The sequence below is a fragment of the Hippichthys cyanospilos genome, chromosome 7, assembly GCF_059441005.1.
Source record: "Hippichthys cyanospilos isolate Australia breed blue-spotted pipefish chromosome 7, RoL_Hcya_1.0, whole genome shotgun sequence".
In the NCBI taxonomy this organism is placed as follows: Eukaryota; Metazoa; Chordata; class Actinopteri; order Syngnathiformes; family Syngnathidae; genus Hippichthys; species Hippichthys cyanospilos.
The window spans coordinates 2,300,750-2,319,208 of record NC_142375.1 but is presented as its reverse complement, the minus strand read 5'-3'; the positions used below and the strand labels follow the sequence as shown (position 1 = coordinate 2,319,208).

Below are 18,459 nucleotides of genomic sequence, written 5' to 3'. Positions count from 1 at the left end.
TAGGCTAACCTGTAACTTGTATACACACTGTAAAATGTAGTTAACAGTTGTTGAAAGTTGTTTTTTTTGCTTTGCAAGGATACAGTTAACAATTATAGAAAATAATCTTATTTATATTTAGGGTGACAAGTTGGGGGGGTGTGAAAGGTTTTCTCTTTCCTGGGGGGGCTTAACAAAATATAATTGAGAAGCACTCGTCTAATGGTATAATTGGATTACACTGTCAAACATGGAAAATTACTGAGTCATAGTACTTTGGGGGAGAATTGTTCAAATTGTCTAAAGCTGTTGAATATTGTTGAATACTGTATTTCTCCAAATATTAGATACATTTATGTATAGGACTCACCCTTGATTTTGGAGTCAAATTCTGGTATTTTCTATGTAACCATGTATAGGACGAGCAAACACTTTGGCAACATTGTAAAAACGAGCAAAACAGAATAAATCTCATCTTTTGTAAACTCTTCATAATTTCTTGTGTTAATATCCCTCAGTTAAATATTTGTTCCGCATAAAGTTACAGTAAGCTTTTTTTCAGAATTCTCACATTGTGAATGGTCAGTGAACGTTTTGCCAGTGTAACGTTGAAAGCGCTTCAAGCAGTTGTTTTTGCTTTTCATCTTGATGCAGTTCAAGTTCTGTTTGCCATAAATAAATGAATTTGCGCACCAAGTTCATGATGTGACAATGAGTCAAAATGGAATACCCTCCCATCCATCCATCCATTCATCCATCCATCTTCTACCACTGTTTTCCAGGGTCAGGTTGCGGGGGCAGCAGCTTGAGCAAGGAAGCCCAGACTGCCCTCTCTCCAGCCACTTCTAGCGCCTTCGTAAGGATCCCCAGGCCCTTCTGGGCCAGTCGAGACACATAGTCCCTCCAGCGTGTCCTGGGTCGTCCCTGGGGCCTCCTTCCTGAGGGAGATGCCCAAAACACCTCACCAGGGAGGCGTCGGGGGGGGGCATCCTAACCAGATGCTCGAACCACCTCAACTAGCTGCTCTCAACGTGGAGGAGCAGCAGCTCGACGCTGAGTCCCTCCCGGATGACTGAGCTTCTCACTCTATCTCTAAGGAAGAGCCCGGACACCCTGTGGAGGAAACTAATTTCGGCCGCTTGTATCCAGGATCTTGTTCTTTCAGTCATGACCCTCAACGCATGACCATAGGTGAGTGCAGGAACGTAGATCGACCGGTTAATAGATAGCTTTGCCTTTCGGCTCAGGACTTTCTTCACCACGACAGACCGGTGAAGAGTCCATATTACAGCAGATGCCACACCAATCTGCCTGTCGATCTCCTGTTCCACCCTACTCTCACTCGTGAACAAGACTCCGAGATACTTGAACTCCTCCACTTGGGGCAGGACCTCATCCCTGACCCGGAGAGGGCATTCCATGCTTTTCTGGCTGAGGACCTTGGTCTCAGATATGGATGTGCTGATCTTCATCCCAGCCACTTCACGGCTGCAAACCGCTCCAGTGAGAGTTGGAGGTCACGGCCTGAAGAAGCCAACAACACCACATCATCCGCAAAAAGCAGAGATGCAATGCTGAGGCTCCCAAATAGGACCCCCTCAACGCTTTTGCTGCACCTAGAAATTCGTAAACGTAACAAACAGAATCGTGACCAAGTGCAGCCTTGGCGGAGTCTAACCCTCACCGGAATCAAATTCGACTTACTGCCGGAAATGCGGACCAAACTCTGACATCGGTCGTATGGGGGCTGAACAGCCCCTATTAGAGCATATGGTACACCATACTCCTGAAGCATACCCCACTGAGATCCCCGAGGGGCACGGTCGAATGCCTTCTCCAAGTCCGCAAAGCACATGGCGAATGGTGGGCAAACTCCCATGCACCCTTGAGTATCCTGCCAATGGTGTAGAGCTGGTCCACTGTTCCACGGCCGTGATAAAAACCACACTGCTCCTCCCGAATCCAAGATTTGACCGTCCTCTCTAGCACCCCTGAATAGACCTTACCGGGGAGGCTGAGGAGTGTGATTCCCCTGTAGTTGGAACACACCCTCCGGTCTCCCCCACCACCCCAGTCTGCCAATTCAGGGGCACTGTCCCCAATGTCTATGAGATGTTGCAGAGGCGTGTCAGCCAGGACAGAATTACAACCACAAAGTCGACCACTGAATTGCGGCCTATGGTGCCCTGGTGCCAAGTGCACAAATGGACACCCCTATGTTTGAACATGGAGTTCATTATGGACAATCCATGATGAGCACAGTCGAATAACAAAATATCACTCAGGTTCAGATTGGGGGGGGGGGCGTTCCTCCCAATCACGCCCTTCCAGGTCTCACTGTCATTGCCCACGTGAGCATTGAAGTACCCCAGCAGAACAAGGGAGTCCCTGGGGGAAGTGCTCTCCAGCACACCCTCCAAGGACTCCAAAAAGTGTGGGTACTCGGAATTGCTGTTTAATGCATAAGCACAAATAAAAGCCAGGACCCGTCCCCCCACCCGAAGGCGGAGGGAGACTACCCTCTCGTCCACTGGGGTAAACCCCAATGTGCAGGCGCTGAGCTGGGGGGCAATAAGAATGCCCACACCTGCTCTGCGCCTCTCATCACCGAGTGGAAGAGAGCCCAACCCCTCTTGAGAGGACTGGTACCAGAGCCCAACCTGGGTGTGGAGGCGAGTCTGATTATATATAGTTGGAACTTCTCTGCCTTGCAACCCAGCTCATGCTCCTTCCCTGCCACAGAGGTGACATTTCATGTCCCAAGAGCTAGCATCTGTAGCTGGGGATTAGTGTGCCAGGGTCTTCAGCCATCGCGCTGCTCACTTCTCATCCAACCCGTATGGCCCCTCTCACAGGTGGTGAGCCCATGGCAATGGGGACCCACATCATCCTTTCAGGCTGAGCCCGGCTGGGCCCCATGCGTACAGGCCTGGCCACCAGGCGCTCGCCAACGAGCCCCAACTCCAGGCCTGGCTCCAGAGGGGGGCCTCGGTGACCTGTGTCTGGGCAAGGGCAAACCAGGTCCATTAAATGTACTCATCATAAAGGGGTCTATGAGCCATGTTTAGTCTGGAACCTCACCTAGGACCTGTTTGTCATGGGTGACCCTACCAGGGGCATAAAGCCCTCGACAACTTAGCTCCTAGGATCACTGGAACACGCAAACCCCACCACCGCGTTAAGGTGACGGATCATGGAAGGGGGAATACCTTTCCATGCGCCCTTAATTGAATCAGCTGGAGACATCATTCCCTTCATATGGTCCTCTCCGTTTTTGTAATATTCGTGCATGTTTGCAAGGACGGACTGGGACAGTGGTTCAGTTTGCTCACTTCTTTTATTAAAAATAATGCCATAACAACCTCAGCTAACACGAGCTGCATTTAGTTGCAACAGGCACTGGCTGCTAACATCTACCCTGTGCCCATCCTGGTACACTAATTATTGTACTGTAGGTAAGAATACATCCAATATAATAATACACATCTGTGTGTCAAAACTCGACTTAGGTGGCTGACAAACCAATGTTCCTTACAATCAATTTGCTGAGGTGAAAATGTGTGTGGGGCCAACCATTTGGTCTTATTTCCAAAAGCACTTGGGAAAATAGACCACTAGTGTCAAACTCAAGATCAAACTCACATCATTTCATGTGGCTCACACAATGCTAATTTTGACTTCAAGTTTCTGGCTGAAATGCTAAATTTGATTTGAAACATTTTTGAGAATCAACCACCTTTTTTGAGGGGTCTCTGAGTCCCCTTTTGAACAATTTTACTGGCCTATGTTTTCCAAACTAGCTAAACATGTGACGATCATACTTGAATTTTATTCGGCTTTGATAACGGCCCTCAGACAGAAACAATAACTACAATGTGGCTCCCAATAAAAATGAGTTTGAAAACCCTGACATTTACCAAGGTTTGCTGTCATCTTCCGGTGAAATACAAAAAAAGCTTTTGGTGCTGGCGAGCAACCCATTTCATTTTAGGTCAGGGATGGCAGACCGGTGGAAATTTGAATACGGGTTGTATTTGGCCCCCGGAGTTGGTGGCTAAAATACACCTTGTGATACCACTATAAACATAACTCTATAGTTTTATAAATCAGACATGGATGGCACAGAAGTCCTTTGTTTTCCCACCAAAACGTCTTTACGCTGGTTATGGGGGTTACTTGCTTGAAAAAAATTCACTTCATCTGGTGTGCATCCTTGTAAAATGGTTGAGAAGCACTGCCCTAGCTGTTAGAATAATTGTATATAAGTTATCCCATTAAATAAATCCTTTATATATATTTTATTTATGTTATTTAATTGTATGCATGTATATTATATATAAGTAGCACTGACAACCTATATTGAACTATAACAAACTATATTTAATATGTACAGCATATACAATTTTGATGTTTTTACCTGGGGTTCTAAACACATTAGCTAATTGCCTGCCATTCACGTAACAATCCCAACCGCAGAATGGATTAATCTCTTAAACCAGGGGCCCACTGTATATGCATATTTGAAAAGACGGGGTGCTACTTTTCGGGTTTTACATTTTGGGGGGGATTCCGGTCCCCAAAAACCGTGAAAAACGAGGAATCACTGTATCCATATATTTACAATATATATGAGAAATAATATTAAGTATTTATTAAGTATTTTAATTGTAATGAGCGAGTTAAAAATGGTTTAACATAATGTTAATTTTTATGTTAAAAAATATACAGTGGTTCCTGTCCGGTCTGTTCGTGAGAAAATAAGTTTGTTGTCTTCCTTCTTGCTTTGTTGCTTATTAAATGTTCTCGGTTGCCTGAACCTGACACTATCTGAGCGCACAGAGTGTTGGGCGAGTTGGGCTTGGTCTCGCACAGAGGAAAAAAAAAATGTAAGCGAAGAATGTGAGGCTCCAAAGACGCAAAGGTCAGCAGAACTCAAAACAGCTGAGGAGTCTCAGAGGAGAAGAACGGGCCAGGGCCGAGCCCCTACTCCGTCCTCCATGAAACTCGTCAAAAATTTTACCATGATATCCAAAAATGTCCTCTCACACATTGTTTACATAGGAAAATCAGCTTTAGGGCTCATTCAACACAAAAGAACACCTGTCCGGAGAGATGGTGGCCAAGCTACGACCATCAAATGAAACGAATACAGTGATCCCTCGCCCTATCACGGTCATCTTTCACGGCTTCGCTGCTTCACGGATTTTTTACAGTGTGGAATTTTTTTACAGTGCATTGTGCTCTGAATCCTGATTGGCTCAGGGGCTTTACTGTTGTCTAGAGATAAAATATCGACGCTGTACTGTATTGGTTTTTCACTTGTCAATTTATTACAAAAGGCAAGAGGATCCAAAAGCTTGCTTTCGTCTCTCCTGTGTCTCTCCTGTGCCCGTGTGCGCTCATCTCAGCACACATGTTACAAACGTGCTAGTAAGCATATTGATTGACAGCTTTGTCCCTGGGAGCCAATCACGTGACTCATAGGCGTGCCGAGAGCAAATGCACACGTCTGTGTGCCTACCGTGAGCAACTGAGAAATGCACAGCTTTGGAAATCTGACTTTTACCTAAATTTCTTTTGTAATAAATTGAAATTTCAAGTGTATTGTTATGATATAAGAGGCTTAAATTTAGTTCAATGTCCGGCATATCCGTTTATAAAAATCGTCTTGCTCAGAAAAAGAAAGAGCACCAACAACTACCCATAACAATGCTCTTCTTTCTGAGAAAGACGAAGAGGCACAGCTGGGACTGTGAAATACGCGAGTGACAATGTTTCCAACTTTGTATTACTATATCAAAATGATTGTTTTAAACAAATTTGGGGCTTTAAAACAGGTTTTGAATTTTGGTTTTATTCTATAGTTCAGTATTGCATTGTAAAATCATAAAAAAATCACTGTATACATTTCCAATGGGCTTGTGTGCGCCTATGCTCACCAATTGATGACATACTACTGTAAAGATGTCAGGTTAATCTGCTTTGAACTGGTTTAATCCCTGTGGGAATTTTGACATGACTTGGGCTTTTTGGTGTTTTTGATGTGTGATATCAAAGGAAAATCATACAAAAAAAAAAAAAACTTGGGAGGCTAAAATATTGCACAGATCGTCAAAACATGAAGACTTTCAATATGCCATGCAGCCGTCAATCTTAAATGCTTGCAAACGGGAGGTCGAGAGCCACACCCTATAGGTGTCAAATTTAAGCCTTTTACCGCCATTCAAAACTGGAAATTTAATCAATTTTGGGCATATTGAAAATCAGATGTTTGATGATGCATTTCCCTCGATTTTTGCATGAATCATTTCAATGGCAACTCGCTGACGGGGCTTAATAGAAATGTTTATGATGACACCCCCAAACCACCGAGTGACGCTAGTGGCCAATTTATGACATTTGCAAGGCTTTCAATGAAAAGCCATAATACAGTACTCAAATTATGACATAATACACATACCTATTAAAATATCATAAATATATAAATATACAGCATGGTTACTTTTGCTAGAATCACATTTTTACAATTTTACGATTTTGACCCAACTCTGTCTGTCCCCCCCGCCTTTCCAAAAAAAATAAAAAATAAAATCACATCATACATGTATGGATAGGGCTGATCCCACTGAACATTTTGAGGGGTTGAAAGTAAATATGTATATATTTGAAGATCTTATGATGCATTCAGAGTCAGCCCAAGTTGGGAGATAATAAGGCCAGGCTAGAGAAAAGTCCCCGGACACCCAGGAATGAAAAAAAAATTAAAAGAAATTAAAAAAAAAAAGAAGAAAACCCCTGCTCTTTGTTTGTTATTACCGGTTTGTTAGGACACATTTTGGTGCGTGTTGGTGCTGTGGTACCTGCTAATGATCAAACTGTGGACTCCATACTTGTTCTCGATCTTGTACTTTCCTGGAATACTCAGGGGGTCCACCGGGATGCCTCCTTTGTACCTACACACAAGCACAACTCTTTTTAGCTTGGGATACAACCTGGGCCACTGGACTATAAGAAGGAAGGTGGAATATTATATGCAATTTTGCTGGTCTGTGAATCATCATTTGTTGGCACCATTCCAAAGCAGTGGTGTCAAACATACCGGTCGGTTCTAGCTCGCTAATGGGTTTAATCTGGCCTGTGAGATTTTGTCATATAAAAATGAGCTGAACTTTTGAATAAGTGAAAAACCTGAAATGTTTTATGATTAATAGTAATATTAATATTTTATGATTAATAGTGATGTTGTACTTGTTTTACTTTGGACAGTATTAAAAAAGAAAAAGAAATTTAAATTTGTTGTTTAACTGTTTTATAAATGTATACCATGATTTTATTGGTCTGGCCCACTTGGGAATAGATGCCCCTGACCTCAAAGTAACTAAAGTAATTGATTTAAGTAAGAAATTACCCCGGTACTTAATTACCTGAAGTATTTTATTAATTCATTCAGCACAAACTAATTTTCTACCCTCTTTTAGCAAAACACGCAAATTAAAAAAAAAAAAAGAACTACTTTTGTTACTTTAGTACCTAAAGCAAAGGTGTCAAACATAGGGCCCACAGGCCTGCAAATGGGTTTAATCCGGCCGACTAGATGATTTTGTAAAGAAGGAAATGAGCTGATTTTTTTCAATCAATGAAACAATTCAAATGTTTTATGATTAATAGTAATGTTAATATTATATGATTGTGATATTCTACTTGTTTTATTTTGGGCAGTATCGAAAAAGAATATTACATTTGAAGTTGTTTTCCAACCATCCATTTTCTAGAGCCGCTTATCCCCACAGGGGTCACAGGCACCTATCTCAACTGGCTTCAGGCAGTAGGTGGGGGGGACACCCTGAACTGGTTGATAGCCAATCGCAGGGCACACAGAGACAAACAACCACTCACGCACCCAATCACACCTAAGGGCAATTCAGTAGGACTAATTCACCTGCCATGCATGTTTTTGAAGTGTGGGAGGAAGCTGTAGTGCCTGGAGAGAACCCACGCGGGCTCGGGGAGAACATGCAAACTCCACACAGGAAGGCCGAAGCCAGGTAGATTTGAACCGGGACCTTTGAACTGTGAGGGGGACGTGCTATTCACTGTGCCACCGAGCTGCCTTGAAGCTGTTTTAAAGTTATATAAATATATAGCATGATTTTATTGGCCCAGCCCACTTGGGAATAGATTTCCCCCCATGCGGCCCGCAAGCTTAAATGACATATGCTTAAACAGGCATTCGTTAGAGACGGACTGTCCACTCGCCCTGATGGATTGCCCGCTACTGGTAGAATTTTGTGCAATAAGTGTCGCAAAGTAATTTTGGAATAATTGTGTCACACTGAAATAATTATAGAAATTGAGGCAGAATCATCGGATATTGTGGAATCATTGTAACGCTGGAATAAAATGCAAAACATCGAATAATTGTAAAATGATGGGGCATAACTGTTGAATGTTGAAGAATACTTGCTGCATGTTGTGGAATACTGGTGGGGCTTTGTAGAATGAAATGGAATACTATATTACAATGACTGAAGAGAATGTTCAAAGAACATGTAGAAGGTTGAGGAAAAGGTTTTAGGAGGATAAAAAGATTTGCGGTGACCATTTGACGACGGGCATGGGGGACCCCAGGACGGTGCAAAAGAGTTTGACGGTCATCTTCTCCCACACGGTGTGAGGGCGCAGGGCCACAATGAAATCGGGCATGCGTGGGATTTCCTCCAACAAATCCACTTTCCTGTACATCTTCTCCTTCACCTGCCACAAAAGACGGACGTTTTGAGAAAGGGGATTGGGATCTAGTTTTGGTTTGGGGCCAAGGCCGGGCAGCACTCACCTCTTTCTCGATGGCCAGACTATCCACTTGAGCCTTGGTGGAGATCCTCATCCTTTGTAGTTCCTCTTGGATAGCAGCCAAGCCCTTTTCCACTTTTTTGCTCACTCGCTGGTACTCCTCAGTTTCTCCTGTCTCCTCGCTGCTCCTACGGTAATATGAAAACGTATCTCACAATGCATAGAAAAAATTTCTGTTATGAATGATTCCATCACCAGTGGAGTTCATCATTTAAGATTTGGCATTGTAATGACCTAGTTTGTGCAAAGATGACTATTTTATATTATTATGTTATTTTCAGCTGTTGTTCACATTGAAAATGTTGAAATCATACCGCAATTGGAAATAATTGTATGATTCTTCAGGGTATCATATTGTCGATGAGGGAAAAAAGGTATATTGTAAAGCAATTGGAGTGTATCCTGTATTATCAATGGTGTAACTCGTAATCCATCACTTTATAAAAGAGTGACTCTTATCGTAAATGGGGTAAAATCGGAAGGACTCAAATCTTGCTGCAAGTGTGGAAATTTTGTAAGGTAGAGCAGCTAAAGCAAATCATAGTGTCGTAATTGTCAAGAATCGTGTGGGGCTTGAGGGTATCATCTTGTTGATGAGGAAAAAAAGTTAAATTGTATCGGAATTGGAGTGAAAGTAACTTGTATTCCATCACATTTTAGAAGAGTAAATTGTATGGTAAATGCGGTATAGTCAGAAGCAGTCAAATCTTACTGCAATTGCGGTGAATTTGTATGGTAGTGCAGCTAAAGAAAAATATACTGAACTGTAATTGGAGAGAAACGTATGATGCTTCAGGGTATCATATTGTTGATGAGGAAAAAAAAGGTAGATCATATCATAGTTGGCGCGAATCAATATTTTCAATAGAGTAATTTGTAATCTGTCACATTATATAAGAATGAATCATATCGTAAATGGGGTATAATCAGAAGGAGTCGAATCTTAAGCTGCGCTGAATTTGTATGGTACTGCTGTGAAGGAAATCATATATTAGGTTGTTCTCATTATGTGCTTATTTCTTGTCTAGAATAGTGTGCATTGCTATCCATGTATGCAGTCCTAGTTCATTTCACCCCAGTCCTTAGATAAAGCTGTTGACGCAGGAAAGTGTGAGCTGGGACCATGGCCCAGCTGTTGGTGGCGCCCGATTGGCTCTTTTTGTTATGTCTTGTAATGTGCAATGCTTTGCTGAATGAATAAAAACCAGGCAGGGGGGCTTGAGCGGTGAATTAGTGCTAGGAACGCATGAGTTTGTTCGCCAAAGCTTTTTCCCTGTGCCATGGTATAGAAAAGTCAATCTTGGCTGGTCTGAGTTACTCTTTTTGCTGCTTAGCAGCTAGGCTTGTCCTAGTCTTCTTTTAGAGATTTCTCTGACAACTGCACCGATGGAAAATCGTATTGTACCATAATTGGAGAGAATCGTATGATGCTTCAGGGTATCATAGTGTTGATTAAGAAAAAAAGCTATATTGTATCATAATTGCAGCAAGTCAAATGAAATCGCATAGTAACTCTGCTACAATTGTAGACCATCACTACTCTTGTAAAAAAAAGAAAAAAAATAAGCAAGAACGTCTGGATCCCAAATCCAGGTCAGCACGGCTAGGTGTTCGCTTACGCCTCAGAATAGTGCGACACGTCATGTGTCATACTCACCTCTGCCGGAAGACCGGGATAGTGTACGCTGCTTCTGCCATCGCCTCTGTGGCCGCGGCCTGCACCTGCCTCGTCGACTTGGAACTCGATTTGCTGCTGGTCAGGGAAATAAAAAGTCGTCCAGAGTCTTTATTATCTAACATCTTTTTTGCCATGGAAACCTCAGTTTTTTCATTCCTGTGCAACAAATTGCAGCCAACAAAAGTGAACGATACAAGCAGAGTATAGAGTAGCTGGCGTTGCATTGTCGACCGCTTGGATAGATATTATTCACTAATTCACATGGTGTTTATTTCAGTCGAGGACACAGAAGAAGACATGCTTGACATTTGGGGCCCTATTTTTGTGCAGAGGTCAAAGTCAGTCTTACTGTGCATGTTGGAGGAGTTTTCGGAGTGGTGTTGTCCTCCATTTGCATTCAAAATGAGGCATAATCAAAAAGCCTTACCCAACAGTTGTGCCAGGCAGTTAAAGGGCTGCTATTATCGAAATGATTCCGAGTCAATGCAGCAAACCATGATTACGATTGGTGGAATTAAATTATGTCTATATTTCAGAGGATAATTCTACGCTGTTGTCAATAGGTATGTCCCGATTCACTTTTTTTGTTTGTTTTTTGTTTTTTTGTTTTTTTTGCATTGAGTCTTAGTTTGAGTAACCAGATTTTGAGGATCTGCTGACAACAAGTTCCAATATGATACCTCAGCAAGGTATTAAGGATAGAAAAAAATAGTCAATTTGTCTTTTTATTGATTAAAAAAATACAACATGTTTTATAGGACTAGAGAAGCAGTGGTTTAATCCCTGGGGGAGATTTTGACCCAACTCTGTCTTTTTTATGTTTTTGCTGTGTGATATCAAAGGAAAAGCATACAAGGGAGAAGACTAGGAGGCTAAAACATTGCATAGATTGTCAAAACATGACAATTTTCAATGTGCTATACTGCCGTCCCTGCTAAATGCTTGAAACCGGCAGGTCGAGCAGTACATCTTATAGGTGTCAAATTTAGCCCATGTCGGGCTCATTTACTGCCATTCAAAATCGTAAATATTGCCAATTTTGAACATATTGAAAACCTGATGTTTTATCATGCATTTACCCCAACTTATGACATTTGCGATCCATTTGACTTCAATGATTGGCTTAGCTTGGACTCATTTAATGCAAAAAGTCTTCAAAAGTGATAATTCTCTATAATAAATATTTAACATAAATTTTTCAATTTCACAAAGATACAAATATATAGCGTAGTTACTTTTGCTGTTATTGCATTTTTTAAATTTTTGTACATAAAGGGGGTGTAGCCCAACATCTCACCCCCCCCCCCACCCCCCCCCAAAAAAAAAAAAAAAAATTAACATGAAACTAACACTAATATATAGTGCAGTCAGGCAATGGACCCCCGGGAGTCCGCGGACCCCATTTTGAGAACCACTGGCCTAAAACATTTAAATGCATTCCCACTGACTGTGTTTACCTACACTGTTTCTGGCTGTCGATATGTTGCATATAGTACACAAAATATATATTTTTTTTATTTTGGCAATTGTCCTCACAAGGGTCACAGGTGGTATTCCAGCTGGCTTCCGGCGGTAGGCTTGGGACACCCTTAACTGGTTGCCAGCCAATCACAGGGCACACTGAGACGAACAACTTTTCACGCAACCATTCACAACTACGGACAATTCAGTATGCCCAATACACCTGGCATGTATGCTTTTGGAGTCTGGGAGGAAGCTGGAGTGAACCCATGTGGGCTTGGGGAGAATATGCAAACTCCACACAGGAGGCTGGAGCCAGCGGGATTTGAACTTGAGTTCTTGAACTTTGAGGGAGACGCGCTAACCACTGCGTCACCGAGATGCCCCTTGGCAATATCTCTTTTGCTAATATTTGTGTAGTGTTTATAGCCTTTAAAAATGCAAAAAAAATGTGTATAATAAGGTAATTAAAATGTTTCCCCACCCGTAATTCCAATCAACTGAAAATGTTGTGATCAGGCTCGATTTCCAATCATGTGATCAGGACCACCATGCACCTTCAACTGCAATTGGCAGTTGCGCCACTGGACGAGTCCAGCCCCATCAGCTGGGACACCCAGTGAGATGTCACGGGTCTACCAAATCACACTGAACTCCACTTGTACTGCCAGGAAAATCAACTCTTTCATTTCAGTGGCATGGATGAGAATTCTCATCCATTATAATAGTAATAAAAACAATAAATCATTAAATTCTCATCAAATATGTTTTTTATGGAGGGTAGCTGACATCCTTGACCAGTGCTTATCAAATATTTATCATATAAATTGAGCACCGTCGTGATAACTGTGACCATTGGATGGCAATGTTGCCATACAATACATTCCATACATTACATACTGTACTTGTAATTCCAAATAAGGAATGGAAATCGATCTCTCATATGATAGCACTTATGTTTACAAAGACATAGCAGAATAAGATGAGCAAAAGTGCAAAATATGCTGGCACTCTCAAAGTTCCTTTTTCCGATAATGCTTGGCACTGAAAGCATTAAGATGGACTAGTTTTTATGTCAAGCACAGCCTACTTTGTTTCAGTTTTATTTATTTATTTATTTATTTTATGAGTGCACCAAGGGTGAGCAAGAAGGAGCAAGACCGCCCCAAATGGTAGGCTGACTCCAAATGAAGTTGGGCCCATTTTCACTCAGAGCGCCAGCCTACCAAAATAGAACCCTAGCTGTTCACAACTAGGTCATCTTCAAGGAGTGTCATGCACACACTGTGACATGGAACGCAATCGGGGGTGTACATGACCTCCGAAGTCACAGGTGTCAAACACCAGTCCTCGAGGGTTGGTATCATGCATGGTTTCCATGTTTCTCTCTCTAACACACCTGATTGAAATCATTAGGATCCTTTTCAAAGCCCCTGCAGAGTTTGCTGGTAATCCAATCATTTGAATCTGGTGTGTTGGAGAGAGAAATATGTAAAACATGCGGGCTACCGGCCCTCGAGGACTGGAGTTACCTCTATCTTAAGTGGATAAAGCCAGTCAAGGAAAAGTAAAACAAGTGAAAGGTGCAGCCTACAACTTTTCTGCTGCGAGTCGAACAAAAGTCACCCTGCCCAAGCTCCACGCAATGCAAAACTAAAGCACAAAAAGCACAAAGTTCATCATGAAAAGTTCAGGCCACCTACAACCTGACCCAGGCCCCATACCGGAACCTCCAGAGAGACATGTCATTGGGAAAAAGATGCCTAACAAATAATTTCACCTGCCATAGGGCTTCTTTGTCGCTTTTGAGCTTCCATTTGTGGAAAGTGTCCTTGAGTGACAAGAAAGCTTTTTTTTTCTGTGTGAATTTGAAATATCCGACTGAATTTGAATGCACCCCGTGCAACAGATTAGTCTCTGGTGTGGAGACTTTTGGCATTTAATACAAACTCAATGTTATTGACTAGCGGCTGCTTAACTCGCGAGTGAAAAGTATTTGTTTTCATACTCTTTTTTTTCTGGGGGAATTTGAAATCTCCGACTGAATTTAAAAGCCCCATGTGCCCCAAATTAGCGGCTTGTGCTAATGCTGGAGATTTGTGGCATAGCCTATCATGCAAAATTATTGCCTAGCGGTTTCTTAGCATTCTTAGCTAGCAAGTGAAAATTATTTGTTTTCATATTTTCTGTGTGAGTTTGAAATGTCCAACTGAATTTGAATGCATGACATGGACCTAATTAGTGGCTATTGCTAACACTGGAGCCTTGGGGCATATCATACATAGAGTGGCAACGTTATTGATTTGCTGCTTCTTAGTATCCTTATCTAGCAAGTGAAAAATTGGTTATTTTCATCGCCTTTTTTTTCCTGTGTGAACTTGAAATGTTTGTCTGCACCACATGCACCAAATTAGGAGCTAGCTCTAACGCTGGAGACTTGTGGCATATCATACAATGGTGTAACTGACTAGCAGTTGCAAAAGATAATTATTTGTGTTCAATGATGGTGTGTTGATGTCGGTAGTTTGAATCTCTGTGCAACAGGGATAAATTAATTGCAGGAACCGCAATACCATCACTTCAGCAAAGGCCATCTTCAAAATAAAAAACCCATCCAAAAAGCCTTTTAACATTCAACTGACAGACTTAACGTGCTTTAAAAAAATAAAAGCAAATAGAAGGCAGCCAAGCAGTGAGAGAAGGCATCCTAGCATACCTTTGTGTGATCTGCTGAGAGACCACGCGCTTGGTGCAGTACTGATAAGCCAGATCACTTTTCACTTGGCTGTCGCGCTTCCGCTTATACCAGGGAATGACTTGGGAAGCCATGACGGGAAGGCTGAAAAGGGAGGAGCAAACCTTGTGCGTGACCAAGGGGCAACGTACAAGTCAAAAGGTTCTTTTTAAATAGGACAAACCTGATGTAATTGGAAAGGGGTTTTACATAACTTTTTTTTGGTTCAAGTATCGGCGACTGGTATCTGCGCTCTTTATAATTTACTTGTCACTAGGGCCAAACCTAATAAATAAAAGAGTGATGGACAGGATGTGTATTCAAAACAACAGGCGGTCTGCGGAGGTGCACGTCTGCCTGTTGTCCTATTGAGTAAAAAGACTTCGAGCTCCTTGTCTTCCTTCTTGTATATTGTTTATAGATTGACTGAACCTGACAAATGTGGTGTATAGCACAAGTTGACCCACAAAAAAAGCCATGATCAACAACAAGCCATGATTGAGAATACACTGGTCGTCTGCCATTTTGGTTTCAATGCAAGTGACCATTTTTCGGGATGCTGTTTTTGGAATATTTTTTTAATTTGCTCTGGCAACATGAAATTTGGTAATGAGAGAAATGTCTCAAGAAGTCACGCCTGAAAAAGCACTCCGTCTCCCACTTTGAAGGGAAGAAATCGACAAGAAATGGTCAAAGCAGAGCTCTCTGCAATAGCAAATGAGGAAAGGTTTCAGTTTTTATTATTGCTTGTGGATCCCGTTTGAAGACTCTGACAGAATGGAAAACTACATTGATTCAATTTCGCAAAGTCCAAACCTTTCTGCCATATCTACTCTGAGGGAAAGAAAATAATAGCGATATTGCAGAGCGCAGGCCGCACTGGACAGCCCTTGAAAAGTGTGGGCCGAGTAACTCGCCGTGGTTGGCTATGAATAGGTCGCAGGCGTCATCCGCCATTGGATAAGTAGCATGGGGAATGAAAAGGAGTCATGAACATGCCAGAGTCCATTCAACACACTAATCCTTATGATGCCTTGGATGGAAGTGAGCATGCAGTGACAAGTAAAAGTGCTTCTCTTATGTCAACTGGAGATGAAACGCTTATTGCTTGCTTATTGCTGGGCCTTTGTGTGTGTGTGTGTGTGTGTGTGTGTGTGTGTGTGTGTGTGTGGGGGGGGGGGGGGGGCTGGAGTGATATGTTTGTATGTGGTTAACAAATGAAATAATGTAGTGCACGGATGTCAAATTTAAGGCCAGATCCAGCTCGCCGCATCATTCTATGATGATTATTAAATGCTGATTCGACTGTAGGTTTTTGGTAAAAATACCAAATCCATCTTAAAAAAAAGTTATTTGAACAAAAATATGCACTTTTTGTTGCCAATCTGTCTTTTGAACAGTTTTTACCGGCCTCAGATATCAAAACTAAAAGGAGTGTGATGAACACACCTAAAATTTATTTGATTTCATGGTCTAACTATACATAGGCAGGCTTTTTAATATCTTTGGAGGATATAAATTGTTGGGGTCGATGCAAAGAAGTGGTAGCGAATTATGGGGGTCAATTTGACGCGGCTGTTTCAGCTACAACACAAAATCTAACTCCTGGGCACTATTTAGCATGTGAAAAACTAAATGATGTGCAGAGTCTCATTCCTAAAAAATTCTGGGATGCCTAAAAAAAAGATAATAAAAAAAACTAAAACAAACAGACTGAAGTTGTTAGTAAACGACAAGGTAACAAAGGTTTTCCCCGGTCAATTTGACCCACGCCCGATTTAGCTACAACACAAAATCCATCTCTTGGGCACTATTTAGCAAGTGAAAAACTAAATGATATGCAGATTCTCATTACTAAAAAAATCTGGGATGCCTAAAAAAAAAAGATAATAAAAAAGCAAAAACAAACAGATGAAACTGTTAGTAAATGACAAGGTAAAAAGGTTTTCCCTGGGTCAATTTGACCCGCAGCCAATTTAGTTGTATAAGACATGGAATCCATATGTTGACGGGCTAGTCAGCAAGTGACACATGGAGTTGTCTCTGCAATCCTTTTGTGAGTTGTTGAAATCGCAAGGTCAACAGCACAGGGTCCATTTGCGACAATTCCAAGCGGACACAAAAGCCTTCACTTACCCCCGAGAGATTAGAAGCAACGCCGGTGGCTGGAGCAGGAGGACGTGGCCTGGGAAGGAAGCGATTTGCTTTGCTGATGGGGAGAAAAACATTAGCGGCGTTAGCCCCCCCTGGCCGATCCCCTTCCACCCCATGTATGGACGGGCCTGCGACTATATATAGCATTTACCTACAAATTCTGCTCTTTCGGTTTCTCATCATAGACATCATCTACCAACTCTTTCATTCAATTCTCACAAAACATTCCATCCTGGCCCAGTCTTAATTATTTTCTTTTAACATTGTCATTCATGTTATTAATTCTTGTTATTGTCACCTTAATGTTATTAGTTGGCACTTGTGGTTGTAAATCGTAACAGTTGCTTGGCATCTTACGTTTATTGATTTGTGAATTTAGTGATCATTTATGTGTATTGAAGACTGACAAAAGTTTTTTTTTAGGTTCTGAGAGGGTTGGGGGGTGCTGTACTCCTTGACTGCACAGTTGCAGACAGCAGTCAGTTATTTTTAAACTCCTGAGACACACGGACACGCCTTGAGTCTTACTGTACAAGCACAAGCAACAAACTTATGTCTTAAATTGGAACTTGAAAGGCCCACCTACCGCTTGCCTAACACTCCAGAGATGTTGCATGTCAAACAGACCCATTTGAATGTTAGAACACACACACAAAAAAAAAGTTTCTCAAACTTTTGGATAGTTATACATGACCCTGGATGTTTTAAATATTCCAGAAAAACAGAAGGAACTGTTAGGTTCTAGCAACCTAGAACATTTAATGAACAACAAACGGGAGGAAGACAACAGGATTTTCTTTCTTGCAAGGAGAGCGGACAGGAACCTGACCTTCTCAGATCTCCTTCCGGTCTGGTTAGAGATCCTTTCCGCTCCCTATTTATTCATTTGGGATGGCCCTAGGTACAAGAGCCGTTGCTGCCCTAAAGGATTTGGGGGAGAGATCTTGGCAACAATGCAAACCATCAGTTTGTGATGGTGGGGAGTGTGGGTGCGCTTCCATGCTGTGATCTTCTTTATCAGGAACACAAAGACAGACCCCCATGCTTAGTAGGGGGTACAGGTGAGAGTCCATGCTGTTCTGCCCTTGGAGATGTGTCATCTCCTCACATGCGCTTCACCAACAGTTCCAACAGAAAATATCCATGTCTCCAGTTCTAATATACATGTTGCAAGAACAAATAGGGGATAACCTCGATACGGTTATTCTAACAGTAACACACAAGTATACCGTATAATCTGCATTTATAAGGTACATTTAAAAGACTTCAATTTTCTCCGAAGCTGACTGTGCACCTTATAATCCCATGCACCTTATATACAGCCCAAAACGCGAGTTTTCCTTTTTGGGGAGAACAAAATAAAATAATTTAATCGCCATGCAAATTCTTTAATTTAATTATAATAATTTACCTCTGCATTTCACATATACATGTATTTTTTACAATTAAAATTAAATTAAAATTAAAACATTTCAATATCCTGTTTGAAATTTTGATATGTTCTACTGTTGTGAAGGAAATCGTATTGTTATGAATAACCGCGGAACCCGAGCGGATTCAGGAGCCCAGAAAAACCACACAAGGAAGTGGATAGTCAATGACA

General features: G+C 41.8%; 1 protein-coding gene across 1 annotated transcript in view; it reads right to left on the bottom strand.

Annotated features, from left to right (window-relative positions):
- The window catches only part of myom2a (myomesin 2a), a 37,869-nt gene extending 23,072 nt beyond the window's left edge, over window positions 1-14,797 (bottom strand). The window contains exons 1-5 of the mRNA XM_088420227.1: window positions 14,685-14,797; window positions 10,487-10,582; window positions 8,813-8,957; window positions 8,579-8,733; window positions 6,840-6,932 (exon numbers count right to left, since the gene is read on the bottom strand). Of these exons, the coding sequence (XP_088276353.1) occupies window positions 6,840-6,932; window positions 8,579-8,733; window positions 8,813-8,957; window positions 10,487-10,582; window positions 14,685-14,797 (602 nt within the window). The remainder of the gene's footprint in view (window positions 1-6,839; window positions 6,933-8,578; window positions 8,734-8,812; window positions 8,958-10,486; window positions 10,583-14,684) is intronic.
- Between the last annotated feature and the right edge of the window lie 3,662 nt (window positions 14,798-18,459).